At 37.3% G+C, this 24,080-nt stretch overlaps 2 protein-coding genes and 1 pseudogene across 4 annotated transcripts in view; 2 read left to right on the forward strand and 1 right to left on the reverse strand.

Moving 5' to 3' along the window:
* Positions 1-2,218, forward strand: part of LOC145468180 (histone H2B.1 pseudogene) — a 16,668-nt pseudogene extending 14,450 nt beyond the window's left edge. Inside the window, exon 4 of the transcript XR_014042150.1 lies at positions 1-2,218. This exon is cut by the window's left edge and continues 1,446 nt beyond it. The product of XR_014042150.1 is annotated as a histone H2B.1 pseudogene (transcript).
* The window catches only part of LOC145468117 (D-inositol 3-phosphate glycosyltransferase-like), a 358,913-nt gene that overhangs the window by 144,960 nt on the left and 189,873 nt on the right, over positions 1-24,080 (forward strand). The window lies entirely within an intron of this gene.
* LOC145468188 (uncharacterized) lies at positions 8,235-22,702 on the reverse strand. 2 transcript variants are annotated; one of them, XM_081451866.1, is made up of 5 exons: positions 21,488-22,702; positions 16,561-16,754; positions 15,064-15,161; positions 14,865-14,961; positions 8,235-9,459 (listed from the first exon to the last, which is right to left on the reverse strand). In XM_081451866.1, exons 2-4 carry the CDS (start codon positions 16,674-16,676, stop codon positions 14,873-14,875), a joined length of 303 nt encoding a protein of 100 aa, XP_081307992.1. In that variant the 5' UTR covers positions 16,677-16,754; positions 21,488-22,702; the 3' UTR covers positions 8,235-9,459; positions 14,865-14,872. The 2 variants fall into 2 exon arrangements, with proteins under 2 accessions (XP_081307992.1, XP_081307991.1); XM_081451865.1 differs by lacking the exon at positions 15,064-15,161.

Here is a 24,080-nt window from a genome sequence, read left to right on the forward strand (position 1 = left end):
GTTAGTGAGAAGGACAGCCTGAAAGACAGACAGACAGACAGAACAATTTAGACAAACACTGAAACAGCCTGATTGGCAAACTAAGTTACATACTTGATTTTAAGTTGAGTTTTATAGAGAGCCTCCGTTTATTCATGTGATCTTGGTACAGTACATTGCATGATTGTCTAACATATCAAACAAAGTCGAACCTCTCTAAGCGACCACATTGTGAAAAGTGACCATCTCAAGTCTCATAAAAAAGTCTCAGAGTTGTCTTGTGTGGCCAAATTACTAAACTTTCATAAGCAGTCCATTGGTTTTGCAAAATTCATAGGAGGTCATCTTTTGGGTGGTTCGACTGTATTTCATTTTACTGTAAACCTTGATGGGTACGTTTTTCAAAACGTTTTCGATTCTTCGCCACTGTTTGGTCGGGTTTCGTTAAATTTTTCAACAGACACTTGTTCGATCAAAAAGAACCAAGTCATTAAATCTCATTTCCCAAAGACGTGACTGATTTAGCTTGTGTTACTAAAAGAACTTAATGTCACGCAAGACAAGAAGAACATGTATCAACTATTTGTCTTAGAGTTCAAAACCTCAGCTAAAGCAAACTTCTCTCAGTTACAATTTTTCCAAGCAACTGCAAAGTTAGAACTGAGAAAAACAGTTCTTTCATTTTTTTTTGTTCAGCAGATTGAGAATTGTTTTGAAACCGTAGAGAAAACGAGAATTTAAAGAGCAACTGATTGCAGAACTAAGGTTCAAAATATTGTTTTGATCTTTCAAAATGTTAATGCAAATATTTAATATGATGTGTACAAACAGCGTGCAGAAACTTGCATATTTTTGTGTTAAGGATTTCAAGCCCAAGTTGTTTTCACAGATTAAAATAGCTTTGACAACAATTTTGCTGCAATCTCGAATGAATTTCTTGATGTTTCCGAGTTTGGAAATTATGGAATTGAAACAATACACAGAAATTTGGCCGTTAAATTGCGTGCTGTCGCTAGATTTGATTTATTGTGGTTGTTCATTTGACGTGCTTTTGGAACCTTTTCGCTTTTTCTTGACAGCAAATATAACCACAACAAGCACCCAAAAATATTCATTTCGTATCCGGTTTCTAATTTTCCTCGGATTTACTGGCGATTTGTTTGGAAATGAGCCCCACAATGGTATTTTAGTTGAGGGTTTTGAAAAACGTACTCTGAGCTAGTCCCAAGAGTGATGGACACATTATTTCTCCTTACAATATCAATACATTTCCAAGCAGACAGTTGATGGGAGTAAAGAAAATTATCAGCTCGGGATAATATACCTTGAAACTCTCAAAACAAGAACCAAAACACATTGGGTAATTAGTAAGGAGAATTAATATATCCAGCTTGGGACTAATACAGTTATGTTTACAGTAAAGATGAGGTCTCAATAAAACTAAGCGGGACGATTCCAGAGTGGTTTTAGTAAACGGTTTGTTTCTGTTACAATGTACGCCACAGAGATGTTCGAAATTTAACTGGAAAACAACCTGGTACTAAGGATCGTCACGCAACTGGACGCGACATCTTGTCACGCTTGTCCCTTTGCGTGACGACCCTTACGTGAGGGTTTGCATGCTCGGTAACAAAATATATCTTGTGCGTTTTGAAATGCTGTAAAGACGTATCTGTGGCGTACATTGACCAGAAACGAGCTGTATACTAAAACTAAGTGTTAATCGTACTGCAAAGTTTTCTCGAGACTTCTCCAGAACTTGGCGTATTTTAGAGAGTTTATCTGGTTCAACGAATATGGCTGAAGTCAAGTGGAGACAAAACAGACTTTAAGGTGGAGAGAGCTGATTCATGAGAAACTTTGAATTTTCGACGGAGAAAAGTTTTCTACTTGATTTCAAATGGCAGCAAATCCTCCTTGAAACGGCGACAAGCTTTCGTATCTTGGAATTCACGTCTGTTGAGCTTGAATTCCAAGATACGAAAGCTTGTCGCCGTTCCAAGGAGGATTTGTTGTCGTTTGAAATCAAGCAGAAAACTTTTCTTTGTCGAAAACTCAAAGTTTCTCATGAATCAGCTCTCTCCACCTTAAAGTCTGTTTTGTCTCCACTTGACTTCAGCCACATTCGTTCCACTGTTATCTGGTTCACTCAAATAGTTGGATTGCAAAATAAAACAACACAGGAGGAAAGATAACAATGTTTTATTGAAATAAAAATTGTCTCTCTTGTCCATTACTTTTACTGAAAAAAAATGAAATAAAAAAAATAATAATCTAGCCAATCGTGTCCCTGCCTTATGGGTTGCTTCCACTCTGCTTCTCCAAGTCGGTGTTGTTTCTTTAGTCCTCATTTAATATTCCAACTTTAAAATCCTGGTCTGTTTTATCTGATCCCTTCATCCAAGCCGGGGACAGTTGAACACTTGGGAGAGCTGACCGTTTGCTCTCAAGTGGGGTGGACAGCGTAAAGGAAAGTGAGAGTTTGCTCCCCATGCCTCCGGGGTCTCAGTCTTAATTTGTCACAATGCCACACGCGAGTAATATTGGAATTGATAAGTGAAAAACATTAATATGCCAAATTCGTAAATTGATTCAAGATGCTTATCCGCGAGTCCATGTATCGAAAACATAATTTGCCGATAAGCTCGCCCTCCCGGAATATTTTGGATGGAAACCCAGTTAAGTTGGAAATGTCCGCAACCTGGACAAGAAAAACAGAAGCGCTAAAGTATGGCGCTCAATTTCAGTGCATCACCGTCGAAATCAAAGAAAGATTTGAACCCAGAATCCGCCAGTCTGACCTCCGACCAAACCTCCGACCGACCGTCATTCCACAAACTTCACCAAAGAGCACAAGTCGCTAAAATTCTCTCATCTGTGAAGCTACCGATGTCGGGTATCTCTCTTTAATTTGGATGAAAGAAATTTGCCGATAATATAGAGAAAAAAGGTTAATTTTTTTAGTTAATTATGCTTATTCAGCTTGTTTGTTTATTGTCGTATTTCAGATCACGTGACGTTACTCTGGAGAGTTGTTTTATTCAAATGCAAATCAAATTCCCGTGCGAATGAATGAATAATTAGAAAGACAATTCTCCAGAGAACATCCGTGATCTAAAATGAGCAATTAACATACAAAGCTGAGCGGGGCTTGTTGTTATTTGAAAACTAAAACAAGCTAGAGGTTTAGTCCGAATCGCTGCTAAAAGAAATTGGATGAAATTGGATGAAAGAAATTGGCCGATTTATATAACGAAAAAAGACTAACTTTTGTTTTAAAAATAAAAATATTTCAAAAAGTTTTAGTTAATTATGCTTAATCAGCTTGTTTGTTTGTTGTCCTATTTCATATCACGCGACGTTACTCTGGAGAGTTGTTTATTCAAATGCAAATCAAATTCTCGTGCGAATGAATGAATAATTAGAAAGACAATTCTCCAGAGAACATCCGTGATCTGAAATGAGCAATTAACATACGAAGCTGAGCGGGTCTTGTTATTATTTGAAAACTAAAACAAGCTAGAGGTTTAGTCCGAATCGCTGCTAAGAGTAATAAAAAATTCGGGGTCGATATGTGCTAAAGTTATATTGTTTAAATTAAAGCTATTCGCGCCAAGACGCAAAACTAGAAAATTGACTAATAAATTTGATTTAAAATCCCCATTACAAGAAATTGAGGCGTCCTTCGCGTCCGTGACTTCTCTGCTCACGCAATGTTTCTCCTCACTTTGTAGAGGAGCACTACGTGATAATCCGAGGAACTCTGAATTTTAGTGGATTTTAGTGGAAAAGAGAAAACCCATGAAATAATTGAGCCTACCCAGAAATGTATCACCCTCTCAAAATAAATTTTAGTGTCGAGAAAAAAACAAATTTCATTCTGAATAAAGAAATGCTATATTGATTTAATATATATCTATATAAATTGTTTTGAATTCCTGTTTAATTATTTAGGTTGGTTAGAAATTGAATTAACTAAAGAGCTTAAAATAATGATCAATGAAAGATGCTTTAGAATTACCCTTCATCTACAGACTACTTAACTGTTCAATAGAATGTTGCCGATTTACTTAACAGTTAACCAGCCTACTAATGAAGAATGATTCCTCAAACACCTATTATATATTTAGCTTCTAAGAAATAGCCAAATGACAAATAAGAATAACTATTAAACACTCCAGAAAGTTGAGGAAGACTAGGCCCAAGCTGTCAGCAACAGGGATTTCTAGGATTGTTTTGGTAACTAGCATGAGCTATGATTGGTTGACAGTTACCAAGGCAACCACTACCCAATCACAGCTCATGTGGTTACCAAGGCAATTCCAGAGACCCAAGTGGCAAAAGCTGGTGCTTAGCCTACCTTAACCATGTGGAGTGTCAAACTAATGAAAGAAATTTTTGGAAAAATTATAAAACTATTTTAAAAGTTAAATGAAAATTAAAAGAGAGAATGAAAATAATTTGGTTGTTTGAAATTCCTTAAAGGGGAAATTGAAATTTTAAGAAAATGCTTAGTAAAAATTGTTCTTCAAAAAGATGTGCTTTGTTTATAATCAGGCCAATAGAATTTAATTTTAGTATTTTAAAGTTTAAGTTTATTTTATGAAAACCTAGAAAAGAGAGAAAACCTGACACAGTAGCAACCCAGTCAGAGAGACCCCCAGTGACTCAGCTCAATTTAATGTCATCTGTGAAAATCCAATCAGGTCAGACCAATGAAATTCAGTGATCTCCCCTGTCTATGCTTTCTCTAGAGATGCACCTTCCTTGAGCCCCACAATTCAGCACTCCTGTTTTACGTCCTTGGTTGTGGAACATTTCCTGATACATTGACTGCAAACAAGCATCTTGCTGGGCCGAAATTGATGGTGTGGTATTTGTGACAAATTAAGTGAAACCCTAAAGACATGAAAAGCAAACTCTCACCTTCCTTCACACTGTCCACCCCACTTGAGAGCAAATGGCCAACTCTTCCAAGTGCTCAACTGTCCCCAGCTTGAATTACAGGATCAGATAAAGTTTCCCAGGATTTCTCAGTTGGAATATTTCAGAGGACATCAGAAACACACACCTTCTCAGAGGCAGAGCTTCCACAACCCAGCAGGGACATGATTGGCTAGATATGAATATGACCAATCTTTGGTCTTGATGTGTGTGCCACCTTCTGTCCTGGAATTAAATAAGAACCTAACAACTTAATTAGTAGATACATGCAAGCTCATTAGCATTATAACTAAGCTACTAAAGAAAAAAGTGGCTGTTTCTTGGTGATACATGTCCGGAAAAAAAGAAACAAGATTGAAACCTTAAGCTAGTCTGGAGTGTGTGTGTCTAGGGTGGCAAGCAAAAAAATGCGTTCAAGCTTAAAAAAGAAAGCAGAAGAAAAAATCCCTATAATTTGTAGAGGAAATTAAGCAAAAAAAAGTTAGAAGGAGGCCTAAAGGGGCCTTCAAAATATGATGACTTGCAACACCAAGAAAGAACCAAGCAATCTGTGTAAATCAAATGGAAATAAATTGATGTTCATCAACAGTCTGCATTACGCATTAAAGTTCTGTAATATTAATGCTGTGAGGTTGTCATTTTGATGAGGCTGAACAAAAAGTTTTCTTTATGCTTACCTCAGAGCATTGAGATCCTGTTTGTAGATTAAAATAAAATTAAATATAAAGAAGACACGAGAAACTAGCCATAAGTTAAAAATGCAGACTGTTGATCTTACTTTGTCTGATCTTAATATTGAACCTTACCATTAGCCAGGAATAATTGAATCAAAAATTGAGGAATTGAAGATAAAATGAGAAATTAAAGACTTTGGAAAACAAAAATGGCCCAATTCTAAAAAATAATAAGTGATAAAAAAATGGTCAATTCTTCAGTTAGATTGCCACTCAAAGTTTTCTGCAATCCAGTAGTGTCATAATTTGGGCTTAAGGAATATGACGTTTGCAAATTAATGAACATCTTGGGAAGTATTGAAAATAATAAATTCAGTCAAGAAGGTAAATATGTTGGAGTTCCAACAATACGACTATCATCGCACCTAGCTGGACACTGCAACTTTTGTTGCACTCAAAAATAAGTATTAACCTTATGCTTGTATAATATCGGTTTGGGCTAATGAGCTTGCAGATCTATTTCTGTACAAAGTAAACTACTATAAACAAAGGAAGCATTTATTTTAAAATAATTACCAGAATAACTAATATTGTCAAAAAATAGGAAAATTTGATAACAATGCAAAGACAAAGCTGATAAATGTTGTGTGCTCCCCACTTCAAGTCATCATGACAACTGAACATGGAATGTAAAATGACATGATCTGTAAATCAACCCAGACCGAATAAGTTTGGAAATAAAATAATTCTTATCCAAGATTCTTATCTTGTGATCATTATATTTATAATATTAAATGCTTCCCTTGTTTATGAATTAAACAACCACCATCAAGTTGCCAAGCACTTAAAAAAGAAAAAAAAAAAACATTTGAAAAAGGAAATTATTTTTGAATCGCTGCCACGAGTCAATGGCTTATACACTAAATACAAATTTTAACTAACTATATTAAAAACAAACCTAATTTTAAGAGTTATGAAGGTTACAGTAGGTAATAAGTTTGCATGGCAGCATGATGTTAGTTGTTGTTAGAGTTTATAAGTTAAATATTGATTCTAACGAGATACACTTAAATGACAAGTAATTATTTAGCAAGTTTCCCGTTGAGCAGCGAGGAATGTGCTGACTAAATTCTAAGAGTTTTCCCAATTAATAGTAATTTTTCATAGAAATTCAAACCCCATGGCAAAAGTAGAATGGACTGTGAAAAACTGGTTGTCCTGTGCACATGCTGATTGTACCCTGCTGATGCCCTCTAATCTCAAAATCTAGACTAAGAATGAAACCTCAGTAGAGGTACATGTATGTACCCGAAAAATAAAAGTTACCTAATAGTTACCATGACTGGCCTCTTGTTTGTTTCCCCTACACGTACTTTGTTGAGCATAAATTTGTATCTTTCTTTAAGTGTAACGTTCCATGCAAAACCTCAAAGGAAATAACTAGATAACTGAACTTCATATGTGTTTCTTGTGTTTTGTACATGATATGAATTTTGAATTGAAGAAATAAAGTCCTGAAATGAAGTTGAACATCATCTTGATGTTGTTGTTAATCTTTGTTTAATCCTTTAAGCCGCCCAAAAATGATCAGCAACTAGTTTCTCCTCACAGAGTGAACCAGGCACATCATGAAAATTGACCAAATGATCATGCACCACAAGAAAATTTGTCTTAGTTTTTAAAAATGATCAATCAGTATCTATTAGAAGAATATGGAGACAAGATAAGAGAATTTCTGTGCTGATATTATGCTTTAAATTGGTATGCACTATACTGGTTTGTTTCTTTCTGATTAATTTTTTAAATTGTTAATTACAACTTTTGGTCAGCTTCTCTAAACAATTTTAAAATTCTTGAGACTTTGTCTAGGAGAAACTGTACTTCACACATCTAGAAATGTAAGTAAGGGGTGAAAAAAAAAAACAAAACACTGCTCAAGGGAATCTTATGCTGGAACCTTCAACCCTAACTCAAATGAAACAAACAGGTGCAAGAGTAAAATTTACTGAACAATGGATTCAAATCAGCCAAATGGAATGGGTTTCATGATTAACTGGTTCATTAAATGGAGTCAGAGATCTTTGCTGCAGCATGTATGTTCTCTCAATGATATGCATCCAAAATGTAAAATTGGTCATGAAAGAGATGCTGGCTGGTCAATGTCAAGAGTGTTATTGTTTGTCCCATGATGTATTCCCATAGGATGCAGATGGAGGTGTTTAACTACTTCCTGCTAGCCCTCATTGCCAGGTGAAGACTATGAAGACCAGCAGTAAGCAGTCATAACACTGCAATCTACATCCTAAGGGACTACATCATGAAACAGACAACAACATCTTGAATAATTTATTTCAAATAAAAATAATTTATAAAGCATACCAGAATGAAAACTACATACAGTAACAGAGATCTCTGAGTCCAACCAACGACCTAGTTAATTGCATGCAGTAGTATACAGCTAAGGTGGTTTGCTCAAAAAAGGCACTTGTTTGAACAATGGTGGCACACACATCTACATATAATAATAACATTATCTGACTCAAAGCTAATCCTTGCATTGGTAGGCAGCTTGTGCAGTTTCTGTAGTTTGTAAAGTTTTGGTGATCATGGTATAGGGCGGAAGTCAGTAGTAGCCTGCAGTATCAATGACAGTCTCTTCATTTTACAATGAAGTGCTAGAGTCATGCAGGTGTAGTTTTTAGGTTTGTTGAGGTCCTGATAATTAAGTCAGTTGTCACATGTACGTAGTTGTCGGTCTCAATCCATCTATAATGTTCATCAAGTAAATGTATTTGTTCTTGTTGGTTGGTTCATTGAGGTTGTGAACGTGTCATCATTTTTTTGTGAGTAAGTCATCTTCAAGGTGTATTAATTAGTAATTGTTGGCTTCAGGATGTCAGTGTCTATCTATATGAATTGTTAGTCAATTTTGTGTCAACTGGTTCTGTTTGAAGTTAAAGTTGGTTGGTTGGTTTGTTGAAGTCACAAATACATGTAAGTCAAACGTAAGGTGTAAGTAGTTGTCAGTGTCAGATGTCGTGTAGTTTCACTCCATCTGTTGTTAGTCAAGTTTGCATTTGTTCTGTCGAAAGCTAAAAAGTTTGTTGGTTGCTTTGTTGAGGTCGTAAAAAAAGTCATCTGTAAAGTACATGTATAAGTACTTGCCACTGTCAGATGGTGTATAGTTTCACTCCATCTACAGTATAGTTTAAGTCAAGTTTGTGTTGGTTCTGTTTGAAGTTACAGTTTAATGGTTGGTTTGTTGAGGTTGTAAATAAGTCACCTGTAGGGCGTAAAGTTAAAAGTCAGTGTCAGATGTTGTGTAGTTTCACTCCATCTGTTGTTAGTCAAGTTTGTGTTGGTTCTGTTTGAAGTTAAAGTTTGTTGAGGACAAGAAAAAGTCACTTGTTGGGTGAAAGAAAAGTAGTCATAGGTATCAGTTGCAAGTTGTTTGTTCTTGTGAGTTAGTGAAGTCAGAGTTAACCAGGTTGACTCGATCCAAACCAATGCAAGCAGTTTGCCAAGAGTCTATAATGAAAATCTAGTTGAAGACTATCAAACTAACGAAATAACCAACTAATCTGAACGGGGGTTGTGGAACAACAGCTGGGTGAAAAACCTCCCCGTACGTCCACTTACTCCTAGGAGGAAAACCCCGGGCCAGCTGTACCCCATGTTCAAAGGCCTCCCGGGCTGGGCCAAAAAAATGCAACTAACTTAAGACAAACTACTTAATAAACCATCTTGTAGCCTTGTCTTGGTAGCCAATCTTTAAGCATCTTCCTTTGTGTCTGGCCTGTTGCCCATTTTCCACTCTCTCCAAGTCCATGCTGTCTTGGAATGATCTCTGCTGTCTAGCATCCTGTGACATAACAAGCAAGTGATAAGTTATTAATAGGTAAAAAGTAAATTAATTTATATTTAATTTCATTCATTGACTAAATGTACATCTACCTGGTGTTAATGGTCAGACTGTACATTGCTTACAATCATGCGGTTCAACAACTCATCTTAAGACAAGAATAAAACTTGCAAAGCTGACTGGAATGCTTTATCTCAGGAGACACATTTTAACCTTTAGCTTTTAAACTTCTAACTTAACTTTTGCTTTAACTTTTAATATTCATTTATGCAGGGCCCCACTGAAGAGCACCTTATAGTGAAGTGGACTCCCTGTTTAAGAGCAAATGCACAGAAATATTGAGGAAAGCGTGGCCATGGTCAAAATTTAACTAACCTTTGTTTCGAGTTTATAGAGAGGTATTTATGAGTTTTCAAAGGTTTTGGGGTTCATTTTTCTAAATACGGCCTACTTTCAGGAATATTTTTAGGAAAATGGATTTCGCACTCTCTCTGGCCAAAAAATGGCTGAATAAATTGACATTTAAAAATAGCATTGCAAAAATTATATCTTCGGGAGTTAGATACTAATATTAAAAGAAGAAGTTTTTTACACTATATATTTGTCTGTTTTTCAGTTGCAGATGATAGCTGTCACTGTGAAAAACACATCCTTTGATGAAGATTTGACAATAGCCGTTGTAAAGCAAGTTTTAGTCTATAATGGCAAAAAGACTTTTCGTTATGTGGCCAGGCTCGAATTGAGCTCATTTTATGGCTATAAAGTGTTGAAATACTCTTCTTTCACGAGATATAAACATTTGCTTGGGTTTTCCAGCGGACGCTTTGAAAAACGCCACCAAAATCTGAGAATTTTCTTTGAAATTCCAACTAATTTGGATATTGTCACAGTAACGAAACACTCACATGTGAGCGAAAAGGGGTTTAAACTGTTGCTTCAAACAATCGCTGCCAATAGCAACTGATTTAAGGTTTTTAATTCTGTTAATCTGATGCTGTGTTGGATGTGGTGATAAAGGAGTATATTATATGAAACTAGTAGTAATCAAGGATTAGAGCAGTGCATGGTACTCAGTCACGAGAGTACTTTGCATGTTTGGTCTACTTTGATGGCGTTCAAATGACCCAATAGAAAACCAAGTTTGATCGAATGACAGATAACGATCTGCACGTGAAGTTGAAGCCTGCAGTAAAAGTGTTTTTAATTAATCAAGTATTAACTTGTACTGCACAAAATATTTTCCAGGAAAGGCATTTGAACTGTTGGTGACACCTTTTGTTGAGTTACACAGGACAGAAAGTTTGTTTTCTTTCAACCAATTATAGGCACAATGAATTTGCCAAGCAACAAATCAGAAGATTTATTAAATCTGAACACAGATCTGAGGGTCATCATGGCCATTTGCGAGCTACCTGGACGATTTGTTGTCTTACCACAACTCCATTGATCAGCCACAAAACATTCTTTCCTGATGATGCAGGTTTTAGTTACTTGTTGTCAAAGGCGCGGGTCAAAATACGTGCAGCTTTGCAGAAATCATACACACCTAATCTATAAGGCGATTACATGACAGCGTGCTTGTGCCCATGATGTAATTTGCCCCTGCTGTGGGGGTGGGGGGAGGGGGGAGGGCAAATCGGTGAACAAATCCATCCCAAAAATTCTTGATAGAAACTGGATTAGGATTGCATTACATCACTTGAACACAATGAATTTACGTTAATCACAGAGGCTCTACAAAGGTCACCAGGTGATGGCATATTCTTTATTACTGTATAGATGGTTTTCACTGTCACACAATGAAGAAATAAATCAAAAACTATTCAGTGGACAAAGTCAATAAATTTTAATATTGTAGGAGACAGGTAAAGAAGACACTTCCCCAAGTTTTGGGACTCTGCATTTTCCCAAACTTCACATATCTGTCGAAATGTTTTGTGCAAAAACAGTAGTGCAAACATCTGGAGCTTACTTTGGCTATCTAGGTGACTGATTATCTGAACTGTCAACCAACAAACATTTACAAAAGCACTTTTCCTAACACTTTATTAACTCCTAAAAAGGCTAAAAATCACTAGATAAGTGTATATTTTTTCACAAATGCGATCAGAGCGGTATGTCACCCACCGCCATAACTCTGAACTTCAAACGGCACTGGTTCCCAAACCAAGCACACTATTGAGCTGAAAAGTTGTAAACAGATATAGGTTTAGATCCCTTATGCCTTATGAGGATAAAAAGTTTCATCCCACGGCTCTTTAGTTTTGGATTTTGGAATTTGATGACGTCATGTGAAAATGATCTATAGAATATTTTACGAACTATAATAAATCATCCCTTGAATATGACATGAATGCTCTTCTATGAAACTATTAATCGTACAAAGTTCCTGAGTATATCGCTACACCTCCCAGAAATAACTATACGGCCAGTGTCACAACATTTTTATTATGTTACTAGATTCAGCCTGTAATGCATGTCGAGTTCAATGATATACTATCACCATTTCTCCACGTGTAAAGTGTTTGTTAGCTGATGCACGGGATGACATGCAATTCCTGAGACAATTCTAACAAGAAAAATTAACAAATAAATTATTCCAAGCGAGCCTTGATTATATCTTCACAGCTATGAATTCCATTTTGCCACTCTCACTCTCCCAGGGTTCGAAGACGTCGTTTAGATGTCAGAGTCACTTGAAGATGTTTATGAAAGGTACTAAACATGGAAACACCAGAAAAAGGGAGAAGGCAATGAGCCTAATTTTAAAAAAAAAAAAATAGCCAAAAAAGAGCCTGTCATTGGTTGGGCGATGGGAAGCAAAACATTGTGCGGTGGCCTTAGTTTAGTGACCGGGTTTTCCAAAATATGTCTGTAAGCCCGTTTGCTCTATACAGACATGGTTGCACTTTTTGGTTACTGTAAACGTCCGAAAGTAACAACCCCTATCACCCCCCACCAAAAATAGTGAGATAAAGGTTTAGTACATAGTATATTTGTTTTGCTAATCAATGGTCCTGAAGGTGAAAGTTACCGTATAATCAGAGGTACTGCTGCAACAAGAGAAAGTATCGCTTATGCCGCAAAACGTTGTGAAATGTCAATTCTTGCTCTGTCAGTTTATGTTGCGCTGTGCTAACACAAAAACCATAGAATTTTCATCAAGTAACAGAAACGTACTAACAACAACTTTTCTTTAATAAAATTAAAATTGACAATTCCGTATCATTTCAACAGATGTGGTAATGGTATCATGTGAAGAATTTTTGGAACATAAAGATGGCACAGTCACTCCGGCACCGCAAAATACAAATAACATAGATGAAAGGGTATGGTAGACTGCCATTGACAAGCCCCATCCCCCTTCACCCTTAAAAAGGCTCCCGGGTTCCGGTTAATACGTTTAAGCCCTTCTCTCCCAACTTAACGACATTAACCAAAAGATTACAATCCTGCCATGAAATTATGATCCGGTATAATAATTACAATGTGACTTATGTCCACACATCCATAGCCACCATTGAAATAGCCGCCATCGAATAAGTAGAGAACAAAAACACATCAAATCCAACTGTTTAATCCAAGTTTCCCGAGTGACCACAAACTGTAAGGATAGGTGAAATAAATTTGTTGTGGTACTAGAATGCATTTCCTGATCTTGAAAATTTCATTTCCATCGGTGTGCATTACAGCTGTTTGTGAAGGAGCATCAGAAACTGATGTTACCATGACTTTAAGTCATGACCCTTGACCGAATGAACTACCTGTAAGTGACTTTCCTCAACAAAATCTGGACTGCAGCATAAAATGGAGAATAGCTGTACCGCATGTAAAAGTAAGTCATCCTTTTTAAGCAGAGCTTAACGCAATAATTTCATTTAAAACCTGCATTTCTGGCTTAAATACGTCTGTGCACTGAAGTGTCAAGTGTCGGGTGCTAATTAGTTCAAATTTTAGTGAAATTACTTCATTTTCGAAAACATTTTATAAAGCACTTGCTTAAAATCCCAGGCTAATTTTTATATGATGTGCAAGGAGAACACTTAGACAGGTTATAATCAAAACACAAGCCCGATTGAACAATGGCCACATATCGAATAGTTGGTTTGTAATAATTATGAAGTAAAACTCGATTTGCTGAGACTGTGGTGAAGCCTTTAATCAACAAATATGTTTTCTCGTAGCAAGAAGCATCATCTAGAACCAAAAAGTAGGCATAAATAAAGTGTCAGATATTTCTTCTTTTAAATTAGTTTCTTTCTTTCTGATGATATAGGCTTTACTACTTACGTAAAGACATTTACGCGAATGCCAATTTATGCTAATTATTCTGCTATTATTCACCAGCGAGAGTGCAAAAATCGATTTTCTCAAATAATTCAAAAATCCGGCTGTATTTTGAGAAAGAAACCCCAAAACCTTTGAAAACTCATTAATACCTCATTAAAAATTGAAAATTAAGATTGGCTTCAGTTTTGACCGTGGCAGTAATTTTTGCATTTTGCTTGATTTTTCTGTGCATTTGCGCTACTTAAATACTCTAATTATCATCATTAACCCATGCTAAACAAACTCAGAGAGTCTACAACTCTCTTTTGGACTCTGACATAGCTGTTTTCTTTAAGGGCTCACTGCACAGTCTAATCATTAGCCTCCAATGCAGGCATATTATAGAGAGTGCATGCATGTTGAGTGAGCAAGCACCCCCTTAGATTTGAAAAACAGGGAGACTTATTTGTATAGAGGATATTACATGCCCGTGCATGGACACGAATTTTATCTTCGAGTGTTCAACTCGACATCTCACAAGTGAGCACAGCGAATGAGTGAGATATTGAGTTGAACACGAGAAGATAAAATTTGTATCCACAAGCATCATCAGGCATGTAGTATTCTGTTTATTGTATAAACATACTAATGACGATGTTTTTGGCGATTTCCGAAGATTTCCGACCACTTTCCACAGATTTACAAAGATTTTCCAAAATTGTTCCGAAGGCCAGACGAATGCTTCCGAACATTTTCCAAACATTTTCGGACATTTTCCGAAGATTACCAAAGATTGCCAAAGATTGCCGAAGACGACCGAAGAAGATCTGAAGATGTTTCGACCATACATCAGCAAATTTAAGTGTAGTTAAAGGGACAAAAGAATATCTTCACAGTGTGAAAGATAAAAATAGTATCTTCACTGCACGCGGTGAAGATATGATTTTTTAGTAAAAGGAAAAACTGGTATTTCACTGGTGTTTATATTATTAATAAAAGTTCATAATAGTGAATGATAACAGATGAAATGCTTTGAAAACTTAAAATGCACATAAGTTCTTCAAGTGCCAGGGTTCCTTTAAAACCTGACTCATCAAGGGTACATTTTAATACAGTGTACATGTACATGTATTTACCTGGTTGGTCAAGGTTTGAATGTTTTGGGTTTGCCCATTGTCCTTCCAGCTTTGTCCACTGTTGGTCCAGACTTCTCCACTGTCCATCCATTGTTGACTGTGTGATAAGACATTCAGAAAAGATTCTTGATTATGACCTGACACATGATCCACTGACAGTAACTGTGTACATTTACAGATGTACATAATATGTATTTACCTGGTTGGTCAAGGTTTGAATATTTTGAGTTTGCCCACTGTCCATCCAGCTTTGTCCACTGTCTGTCCAGATATGTCAGTCTGTGCATCCATTGTTGACTGCGTAATAAGACATTCAGAAACAATTCTTGATTATGACCTTGCACAGTGAATTCTTTGATTACATTTTGACATCTTTTGACAACTTTTTCATTACATTTAATTGCAGCAATTTTTTTAACCAGCCAATAAAAACATGGGAACTGTTGAGGGCAGAGATGTTAAATTGTCAAATTAACCTGATTCACTCTCATGGGACTTTCAGAAGTCTCAAGCTGCAAAGATCTGAAATCAATGGCAAGTCGTCACAGTTTGATTAGCCATTTGAAATGGAAGCCATCAGAAGTTGTCAAACAGATGTCAAAAACTAATAAAATATTTCAGTAGGTGACAAATTGGTATTAAGGTATGTAGTACTGTAAAGTTCAGTGTCCATAAATTATACAACTAACAGAATTTTAGAACAAGGAACTTTCCCAAAGGTGAAACTGAAGAACTCAAAGGTTTCTGTATATAATTAGTTTTTTCAACAATCAGTACCTGTCATGTTACAAACTAGCTACTTTTTAAGTCAAACTGATCATGAAATTCTAACTTTGAATGCAATCTCCACCTTATAATTTTTTGTTACCTTTACCAGTTTGTTTGTCTGCACAAAGACGTCTGACCTGCTGTACATCTCATGCACATGTAGTATGTAAAGCAGGGCAGTATAAAATGGGGTAGACATGGGGGGGGGGGGGGGAGAACTGGGGGAGTGAGAGAGAGGAGGAATGCCTGCTATATAAGAGCCCCCTCTTTTTTGACACATCTGCCGCTGCTGGTGGGTGAAAAATTGCGATTGGCTGGTACACACTGAGTATTTTTAACTGTTAGTTGCATGTTATCTCATCAAAAAAATAACCATGACAGCTGAAGACAAGGACATATTAACAAGTGCTTTGAGAGATTTAAATCTTGCCGACATACAGACTGTCCTGCAGGAATTTACATTGCCAGTTTTTTCTAATTGGAGAACACATTGACAGTCATTGACAGTTGATAATACAAATAAAATTACATGGAATTTGGTGGGTGTTAGGTGAAAAGCCTAGTTCTTCTAGTAGGCATTCTTTCTCACTGTTCCTCCAATTTTTGCCTTCGTTAACCCTTCCCTGTTTACACTTAACAACACATCTCTCCCCTACTTCCACCTCCACTACTTGTTAACGTCCTTTTACAGAAAAGCTGACAATTTTGGATGTCATGTACACCTATCCAAGCATTGTACAGTATTTGCCCCATCAATCAATGTGATTGGATTTGTTTCTTCCAGTAGCAACTGTAACCATATACATGTACATTATTCTCTGATACACTACCCTAGTTGGAAAATTTGAGATCTGAACCCAAAACCCAGTGTTTTAAAGATCTGACTTCAGCTGAGATAATCAACGTCCTAGCATTTTCCAGCATTTACCTGGTCAGCCAAGGTAACTGATTTGGTTTCTTCCAGTTGCAACTGTTGCCATAATATACATCAGTCCCCTGTTTTTCTTTTTTGGTCTGCCTCTTCACCATTTCAGTCTTAAGCATCCTAATTGTTCCTTCTTTCGTTATCTTCTTATGTTATGACTTGTTCTTCCACATAGATCCAGCTTCTCCTCAAGTGGCCTGACAGAAAAAAAGAAAATTGTACATACAGTTGACATCTAAAATCACTCACTTTTTCTCACTGTGTTTCTCCTCAGCCTTTTAATATTAATTGTTTTCAAGAACATTATTAACTATATCTATCATGGTCTATAAGAGACTATTACAAACTAATAGCCATACAATAGAGACACCAAATTCCACTTTTACAATATAGGGGTATAATAATTATAGACTACGCTCTCACAAAACTACAGTACCGACTGAAGTCATATGCACAGTACCTCGGCCACGGGTTTGACGAGATTGAGAATGGGCAGTGCACAAGGTTTGCCTGTGCATCCACCTCGAGAAGACGAGACGAAACTGAGACCGAAACCTAGGGAATCGTGCATACTTCAATGACTGTGTCTTCATACTCTTAATTGCCTTTGTTTGCTTCATTGTCCTGCATTGTTCACTCTTAGACTGCAATACCCAAGAGATTTTTAACGGAAACCTTACCAATTAATTGGAAAACACACTGAGCAGAGTAAAGTCATCCAAATTTACTGAAAATGTTAACGGCCTGCAGAAAGTGCTCAGCATCATGAAATGGTTTTGTTTTGTTCTTAACTCTCAGCTCCCAGTTGGCTTGATAACTCAGTTGGTAGAGCACTGCACCAGTATTGCAGGTCATGGGTCTGAATCCTAGCCTCTTTCAAGCCTAAATTTTTTTCAGGCTTTAATTTGACAACTGCTTAGTTGTGTATATGTAACTGTGATGATCAATCATGTCTTCACACCTTTCTCTGCGGTTCAAATAATATAATTTATGATCTTCATAAATTCACTTGTATTGGGTGATTCCAGAAAATAGCCATACGGTGATACCATATGGTATCATGGGTGGCATCTTGGAATTCCAAGCGAGAAGGAGGGTTCTGAGGATATGGGGGGGGGGGGGGGGGGGACAAAGTTTAGAATTTCAACATCTGTGGCTTGTAAAAAAAACAAAGGAAATGCTTGTCTCCAAGGCTGTTGTAAACACATTAGGTCTTTGTTTTAGGTCTCACACATGTGTCATGAATTAGGAATATGTGGCGGGTTCAACAGTGTGCTTTTATCTTGTTCTAGTTTGCTGAGTCCTGTTTGTACCATTGTTTGGAATAAAAGTAAGTTAGCAGTAACCAAGGCCCACAGGATCTCTTTACAGCTGTTACCTAAGGAAACTTTTAAGGAGTCCTTAGGCCCCTAACGTCAAAAGTTAGGAGCCCAAGCCATTTTTCTAGGAGCCCAGGATAAAATTTGCCGTGGTCAATCCTGAGGGTTGGGGAGGTAGGGGCAGGTGGGGGGGGGGGGGGGGAAGAGTTGCAGAGATTTAGGGGAGGGGCCTGGGGGCAGCCCCTTTCACTCCGTTGAGATTTTCCGTGAGAAACTAACATGGTCTAATATCAATCAAATTTTTGGAATCAAGCATACAGTGAAGTGTTCAGGTCATGATTGAGGAAGAATACTATTTATGGTGAAACTGAACAAAATTTGATAATTGGTGTATCCATGCAAGTGCTGCAACTTTTTTTAGAAGTAATTTATATTGCTGCTTTTATTTTTGAGTTTTGCAATTCTATTTTTTTTTAATTAACAAAACAAAGCACACTGTACAAATCATGAAATGTAAGCTGCAAAATTAATGAAAACGAATAAAAATGAAAGAGGCATTTGGGGAGGTTTGAATTAATTTTTATCCTCACTGAAATGTGCTTTCCTCCCCTGGGCTTGGGACATTAGTATAAATTACTGCATTTAAAGTTGGCAGCTGTGAACACAGACGTATTTCCAGCTGTCACTTGTCTCCGCCAAAAATAACGTCTGCAAACCCAAGCCAGGAAATGATTTCTGTGACGTAATGACTTTTGTCTCTCCTTGGCCAATCAGACTCCATGATAAAATGAAACTCGAGTGCTCCTCACAGCGAATACCTCCCGCAGTAGTTCTGGGGCTACTTGACCAACACTGTGATTGGCTTAAAATTCCTATGCGAGAGAAATCGTTTCCTGGCTCGGGTTTGCAGACATTATTTTTCGGCGGAGACAAGCGACAGCCGGAAATACGTCTGCGTTCGCAGGCTAGAGTCGTGACAATTTGTTTGAAAATTTAAAAAATAAAACCCTAGTATGCACGAAGAATTGGAATGATGTTTTCTGTTTGCTGGCTAGTTACTTGAATATTTTGACTAATCCTTTCATAGACTGAAGAAATTTATTCAGTACATCTAAGTGAAGCTTTATCGGGCAAAAAAAGCCCAAGAATTTACACAAATTTATCTTTATTCAGTTGTGAATATAAAGTCAGCAGCATCATGACTCCAATTCTAAAAATATTTGTTCTCAAAGTAGTGATTTTGCAACTGGAATCAGTAAGGTATCAACAGAGAGACAATCCATTCAATTTGGCATACATGATACACATGTACATGTATTCAGTGCTGAGCTTGCAATGCATTATAGGGCAATTTTCAAACATGGCTGTTTTTGGGTGTTTTGTGAGGCGGAGAGAGACTTTGCTGCCGTGTTTTGGCCCTTATTTCTCATGATAAAAGCAAAACAGGACTAGAGCAGCTGTTTCCCGTTTAATTTATTGTATGAATGATATTTTGACCGATTTCATGAGAAACATCAAGGCCAGTCAGAGTGTGAACAAATGTACAATGATCGGCAATGGTTGGCAGGCTTTTTACCAGGGAATTTTTATGTTGCTGGAACAAAGTTACACTTAGGAATTGCTAATTCCTGTTTACAAAAGATTGGATTCATTGGACTGATTAGATGAGAATGAAAATTCCATGTTTAGGTGCCCACTCAGGCACCTTGAACAAAACTTTTCTCGCCCGTGCCACACTCGTAAGTTAGGCACTTCAGGCAACCAGGCACCCGTTACGCAACAGCCTTGACTCTCACCTTCTCACAAAGTCTCTCATTAACCATGCACCACCCTTGATATACCATATTTATTTGATTGAACGCTGTGCCATTTATTAAATTTTTTGTGATTCAAGCGCGGCGTTAATTTGAGGGTGGCGTTTATTTAAAATCTAGTTGATTTCTTGCAAACAATAGTATATTGGTAAAAGCATTGAAAGATCAGCACTGAAAGAGTGCTGAAGTATACTCACTTCGAACTGAAAAACATTGTTATCAATGAAAGCAAACTTCTAAAGCTTGTTTAAGTTGAACTACCATATATTGTTCTCATGTGTTGATTATATTCCTATGAGCTTCGAATGTACTGATATTGAAACATTGTTACAATCAAGGAAAATAATTTTTTTAGGCTTGCTCAAACTTGATTATGACTGCATTTGCTTTTTGAGTTTATTATTCAAATAAATGCCGCATCATGACGCCATGTTTATTCAAGGGTGGCATTTATTCGAGGGCGATACTTAATTGAGTAAATACAGTATGAATCTTGTGGCACGCTACATATTTACAGGACAGACCAATCGCCATTCTCATCCATATTTATGTTCCTAATTTTTTTCCTTGATTTGCAGTTCTAACTGATGGCACAAGTCAGTCATGTACCTTAAGGTCATTCCCCTGTATTACATTGCGCATCCTTACCGTGCATAATTTATGGCGTCATTAGCGCATGTTCCTGCACTTGCACATTGAAAACATGGTGGATTTGCCTTGATGTTGAGTTCTGTCTGTTGAAAAATGGCTATAGCTCACTAACAAGCTTGGGGCCCCCAAATTTTTTCAAGTCTTTTTAATCAACTAATCATTAGCTTTGCGTGAGAAAAGACTGATCTGATTTCTATGTTTGAAAATTGAATAAATAAGAAAAATAGCAGCTGCATTGTAGTCTTTTCAATTTGCAGTTTGATAGCCATGGCAAGCAATTTGGTTCCAACATTTAACAAGGATTCAGCTGTCTGTCAAAATCAAACTTAAAAAGTTTATTCATGTTCGACACAAGTATTGACTGTAGTTTGAGGCGTGTTTTCATGAGTCTGGGCTCACAAAGAGTTTACAATAACTTATAATGCACTCTCACAATAAGCACTAAATAATGCTAAAATGGGACATTTTCAATGCCTCACTGCTCCTTAACGAGCATGGGCACCCTCCTTTTTTATTTTATAATTTAAGTCCTCATATGATAAATATTCATTGGACAAAGTTTGAACAAAATTCTATGTTCAATTTTATTTCTGGGGAATTACCTTTAATTTCTCCATATACAAACCCACTACCCTCAAAATAAACCTTTTAGCAAAAAATTATTCCCATTTTGCACAAAGGGACATGGGCACAGAACACAGAAAAATTTACTATTTAAAACAGTCTATGTTCACAATGAATTTGAAACTGTTAAAAAATTCAAGAGTTTTGCAAAAGTTCCAAGCTACCACGTGCAAAATGAAAATACAAATTAGTTGGAACTCCTCCGTGTTTTAAAAACAAATTAGCACCTTTTATCCTTTTAGCATTTTTTAACACCTTTAGTATTGTGTGAGAGGATTTCTAAGAGGTTGGGATTTCGTTTTGTAACCAAGAATTTCAAACAAAGGTCAGTCTCGGAATTTTTTTGCTCAAAACAGTGGCGGGCACGTGCGATATGTAAGAATTTGAATTTCCCGCTGTATAAATTATAAAAGCACAACACAGCATAATTTAAACAAGTTCAAAAATACTTAGGTGATGGCAACAGAACAACGCCACTAGAACTAATTTTAGTAATAAAACAGCTTTTGTTATTAAGCTTACCTTTAGTACCAGTTTTATGGAATAATTTGTGCAATGTTGCTGCGCGTGAGGGGTTGTTAAACGTGGTCTTCATTCCAGTGTTCTGAAGCCGTCACAACAATTTTCCTTGCACTCAAATCCAACCAAACGAGCAGAAACATGCTTCAAAAGAAAACTGATACCATAGATGTCGTATTCGTCGTTGCATTCATCATTCAAAATAAGTTTACAATCTCAGAAACATCCCATCGCCATGTTTGGGTTCTCTTTCGTTACCAGTGTCTTCCGCGTCACAAGAAAACAAGTGACGTCACGAAAAGACTGTTTTACGCGGGAACTTACGCGGGATCACGTTACCATTCCGCGTTATGCCGCGTGATTTTATTTCTCTTAGTACCGTCAGTTTCTAGGTGTAAATGTCATAAATAAATTTCTTCCCCTATTTTTCCAATGGTGGCGGCAGTGGGGAAGGGGGGGGGTACCCTGTGGAGCCAATCTACCGATTATTGCTCCGCGCATATCCAACAACCGTCAAAGGGTGTAGTTTCGGGTTAGCCTGTTTGAAATAGTTACAAATTATGCCCATTTGGTGAAACAAGATCATTTTAATCTGCATCACTGGGTAGAGCCTTCAAAAATGCAAGCAAAAAAATGGCCAGAGAGTCACAGTTGTTTGAGACACTTCATACACCTGACCTACCCTTCCTCCAGGGGGGGGGGGGGGGGAGGGGGGCGGAGTGGTGGGGGTACTACCGTATAAAAAGTACGGGGGTTAAAAAGCGGTTTTGTTAGCTCTTTAGGGTATTCAGCCTCAAAATATCCACAGCGAGAGCTTTTTGCGGTACCTTTTAGTTAGGGAATTGAGCCAAAAAAATATGGCAGGAGAACGTGTTGTTTTAGAATTGGTGCCTCTTAAGGGTGAAAACATTCTCAAGCTACGCTCACAAAACAGGATCTTGTTACCTCTTAGGGACTCGTTTCAAAATTTCCGACGAGCACCCCAGTCCTTTTTTATCGTAGCCGAAGATATCGAAATCAAAATACTTGTTCCACCAAAAACTGAACCAGGACAAACAGGAAAAAGTTATAAACAGAATACAGTGAAAAGACATCAGTTCAGTTAGTTCATGCTGACGCCATCAGGAAATTTAAGACCGAAAATCACAGTCTCTAGGAATGTCTTCAACAACTTAACCAACTCTGAGAAATTAATAATGCGTTCTCTAGCTGGAAACTAAAAAAATGAAAGTTACTACTGGGTAAATTTTAAAAATAAGAACATTAGCATTACATAAAGATGAGTGTAAATAAATTATTAATATGGTTAACTGAATGATCTGAGCTCGCGAAGTATGTACCATGAGAGCAGTTTGCTATACAGGTGCGCGATTTCACATTCCATTTTTCGTGCTTCATGGGAATCACCATCTATATCAGGTGTGTGTCCGCCTTGAGTAATGGTGTCTGTCTTGCACAGAACTGTCCACCATAGGGGTTAGTGTGTGTCTATTTCTATCGTGCATATACTTCCCAAGTATCTCCTGGTGACACGCCATTTGCAGGGGCATCATCACAACACAAAAACCGCGGAGGTTTTACAGAGAAATATTTTTTCTCGTCAAACCACGAAGATACATTACGGTACATCCTTAAACGACCTCGATTAAAATAAGATCCTAATCGATCGACTGCTGTATGAGTTTCGTTGCCTCCCAACTCATCGCAGTTTAGAGAAAGCGTTGAATTGTCATCTGGGAGTACAGTGAATGATTGACAAGCTTCTGCAGTGTAACCCACCGCCTTGAGAAAGTAGTCAACAACATGGTGGCCAGCGGTATTGTTTGAGGTAGCCACGTGAAATACTCGGCCCCGGGCCTTTTTGAAACAGAACCAACGGAGCTGAACAAAGGAAATCATCTCCTTGAGCTTGAAGAGGGCCTGGGCAGTAACAGCTATGGAATTATTGTTATAATTTGATATCGAGGTGTACTTATCCGATATGACGTCCCTCTGGCTCCCATCCAAGCCACCCCGGGGAACAAACAACAACAACAACAACAAAAAAAAACAAAACAAAACAAAAATTCACACATTACCTCGCCAAATTAATTTAAGACAGAATTCTCGTCCCCAAATATTTTGAAAGGAAGAGCCCTCACCTCCGTCAGTTGTCATGTCACAGTACCGAGTAAACGGTGTCTCTATGCCATTTGGCTCGATCCAGTACTCTCCGTCCACAAGGGCGTGGCTGTTTTTGTCTTTTATGTCTTTACAAGAGCGTCCTGGCTTGGAAGAACTCTTACCAGTCCTCAGAGCTTACAACGAATCATGAACACATTGGCATGAACTTCTTACGTTTTTTATGACCATTTTTAACGATAGTGGCCTCAAAAGACAAAATAAATTGTCACTTTTCTGACGTTCAAGTTTACTTTCAAATTAAAGGATAAAAGTAGGACATTAAAACACTAAAAAAGTATAAGAATAAATCGAAAAGAAATAAGGACGGTTTCATCTGAGGAAAATTAAGTTAAGTCTTGGGGGACACTCCCTATAATGGCCTATGGCCGGGTCTGACTGAATAAGAATTTTAACTGACCTCTTAAAAGCTGGC

This window comes from Orbicella franksi, chromosome 14 (assembly GCF_964199315.1).
Source record: "Orbicella franksi chromosome 14, jaOrbFran1.1, whole genome shotgun sequence".
Classification (NCBI taxonomy): Eukaryota; Metazoa; Cnidaria; class Anthozoa; order Scleractinia; family Merulinidae; genus Orbicella; species Orbicella franksi.

Coding starts and splice junctions, on each gene's coding strand:
- LOC145468188 (XM_081451865.1), bottom strand. CDS start 16,676: ATGCTTAAGACTGAAATGGTGAAGAGGCAGACCAAAAAAGAAAAACAG. Junction 14,962..16,560: donor CAGTTACCTTGGCTGACCAG/GTAAATGCTGGA, acceptor CTTATCACACAG/TCAACAATGGATGGACAGTG. Junction 9,460..14,864: donor TTCAAACCTTGACCAACCAG/GTAAATACATGT, acceptor GTTATGTCACAG/GATGCTAGACAGCAGAGATC.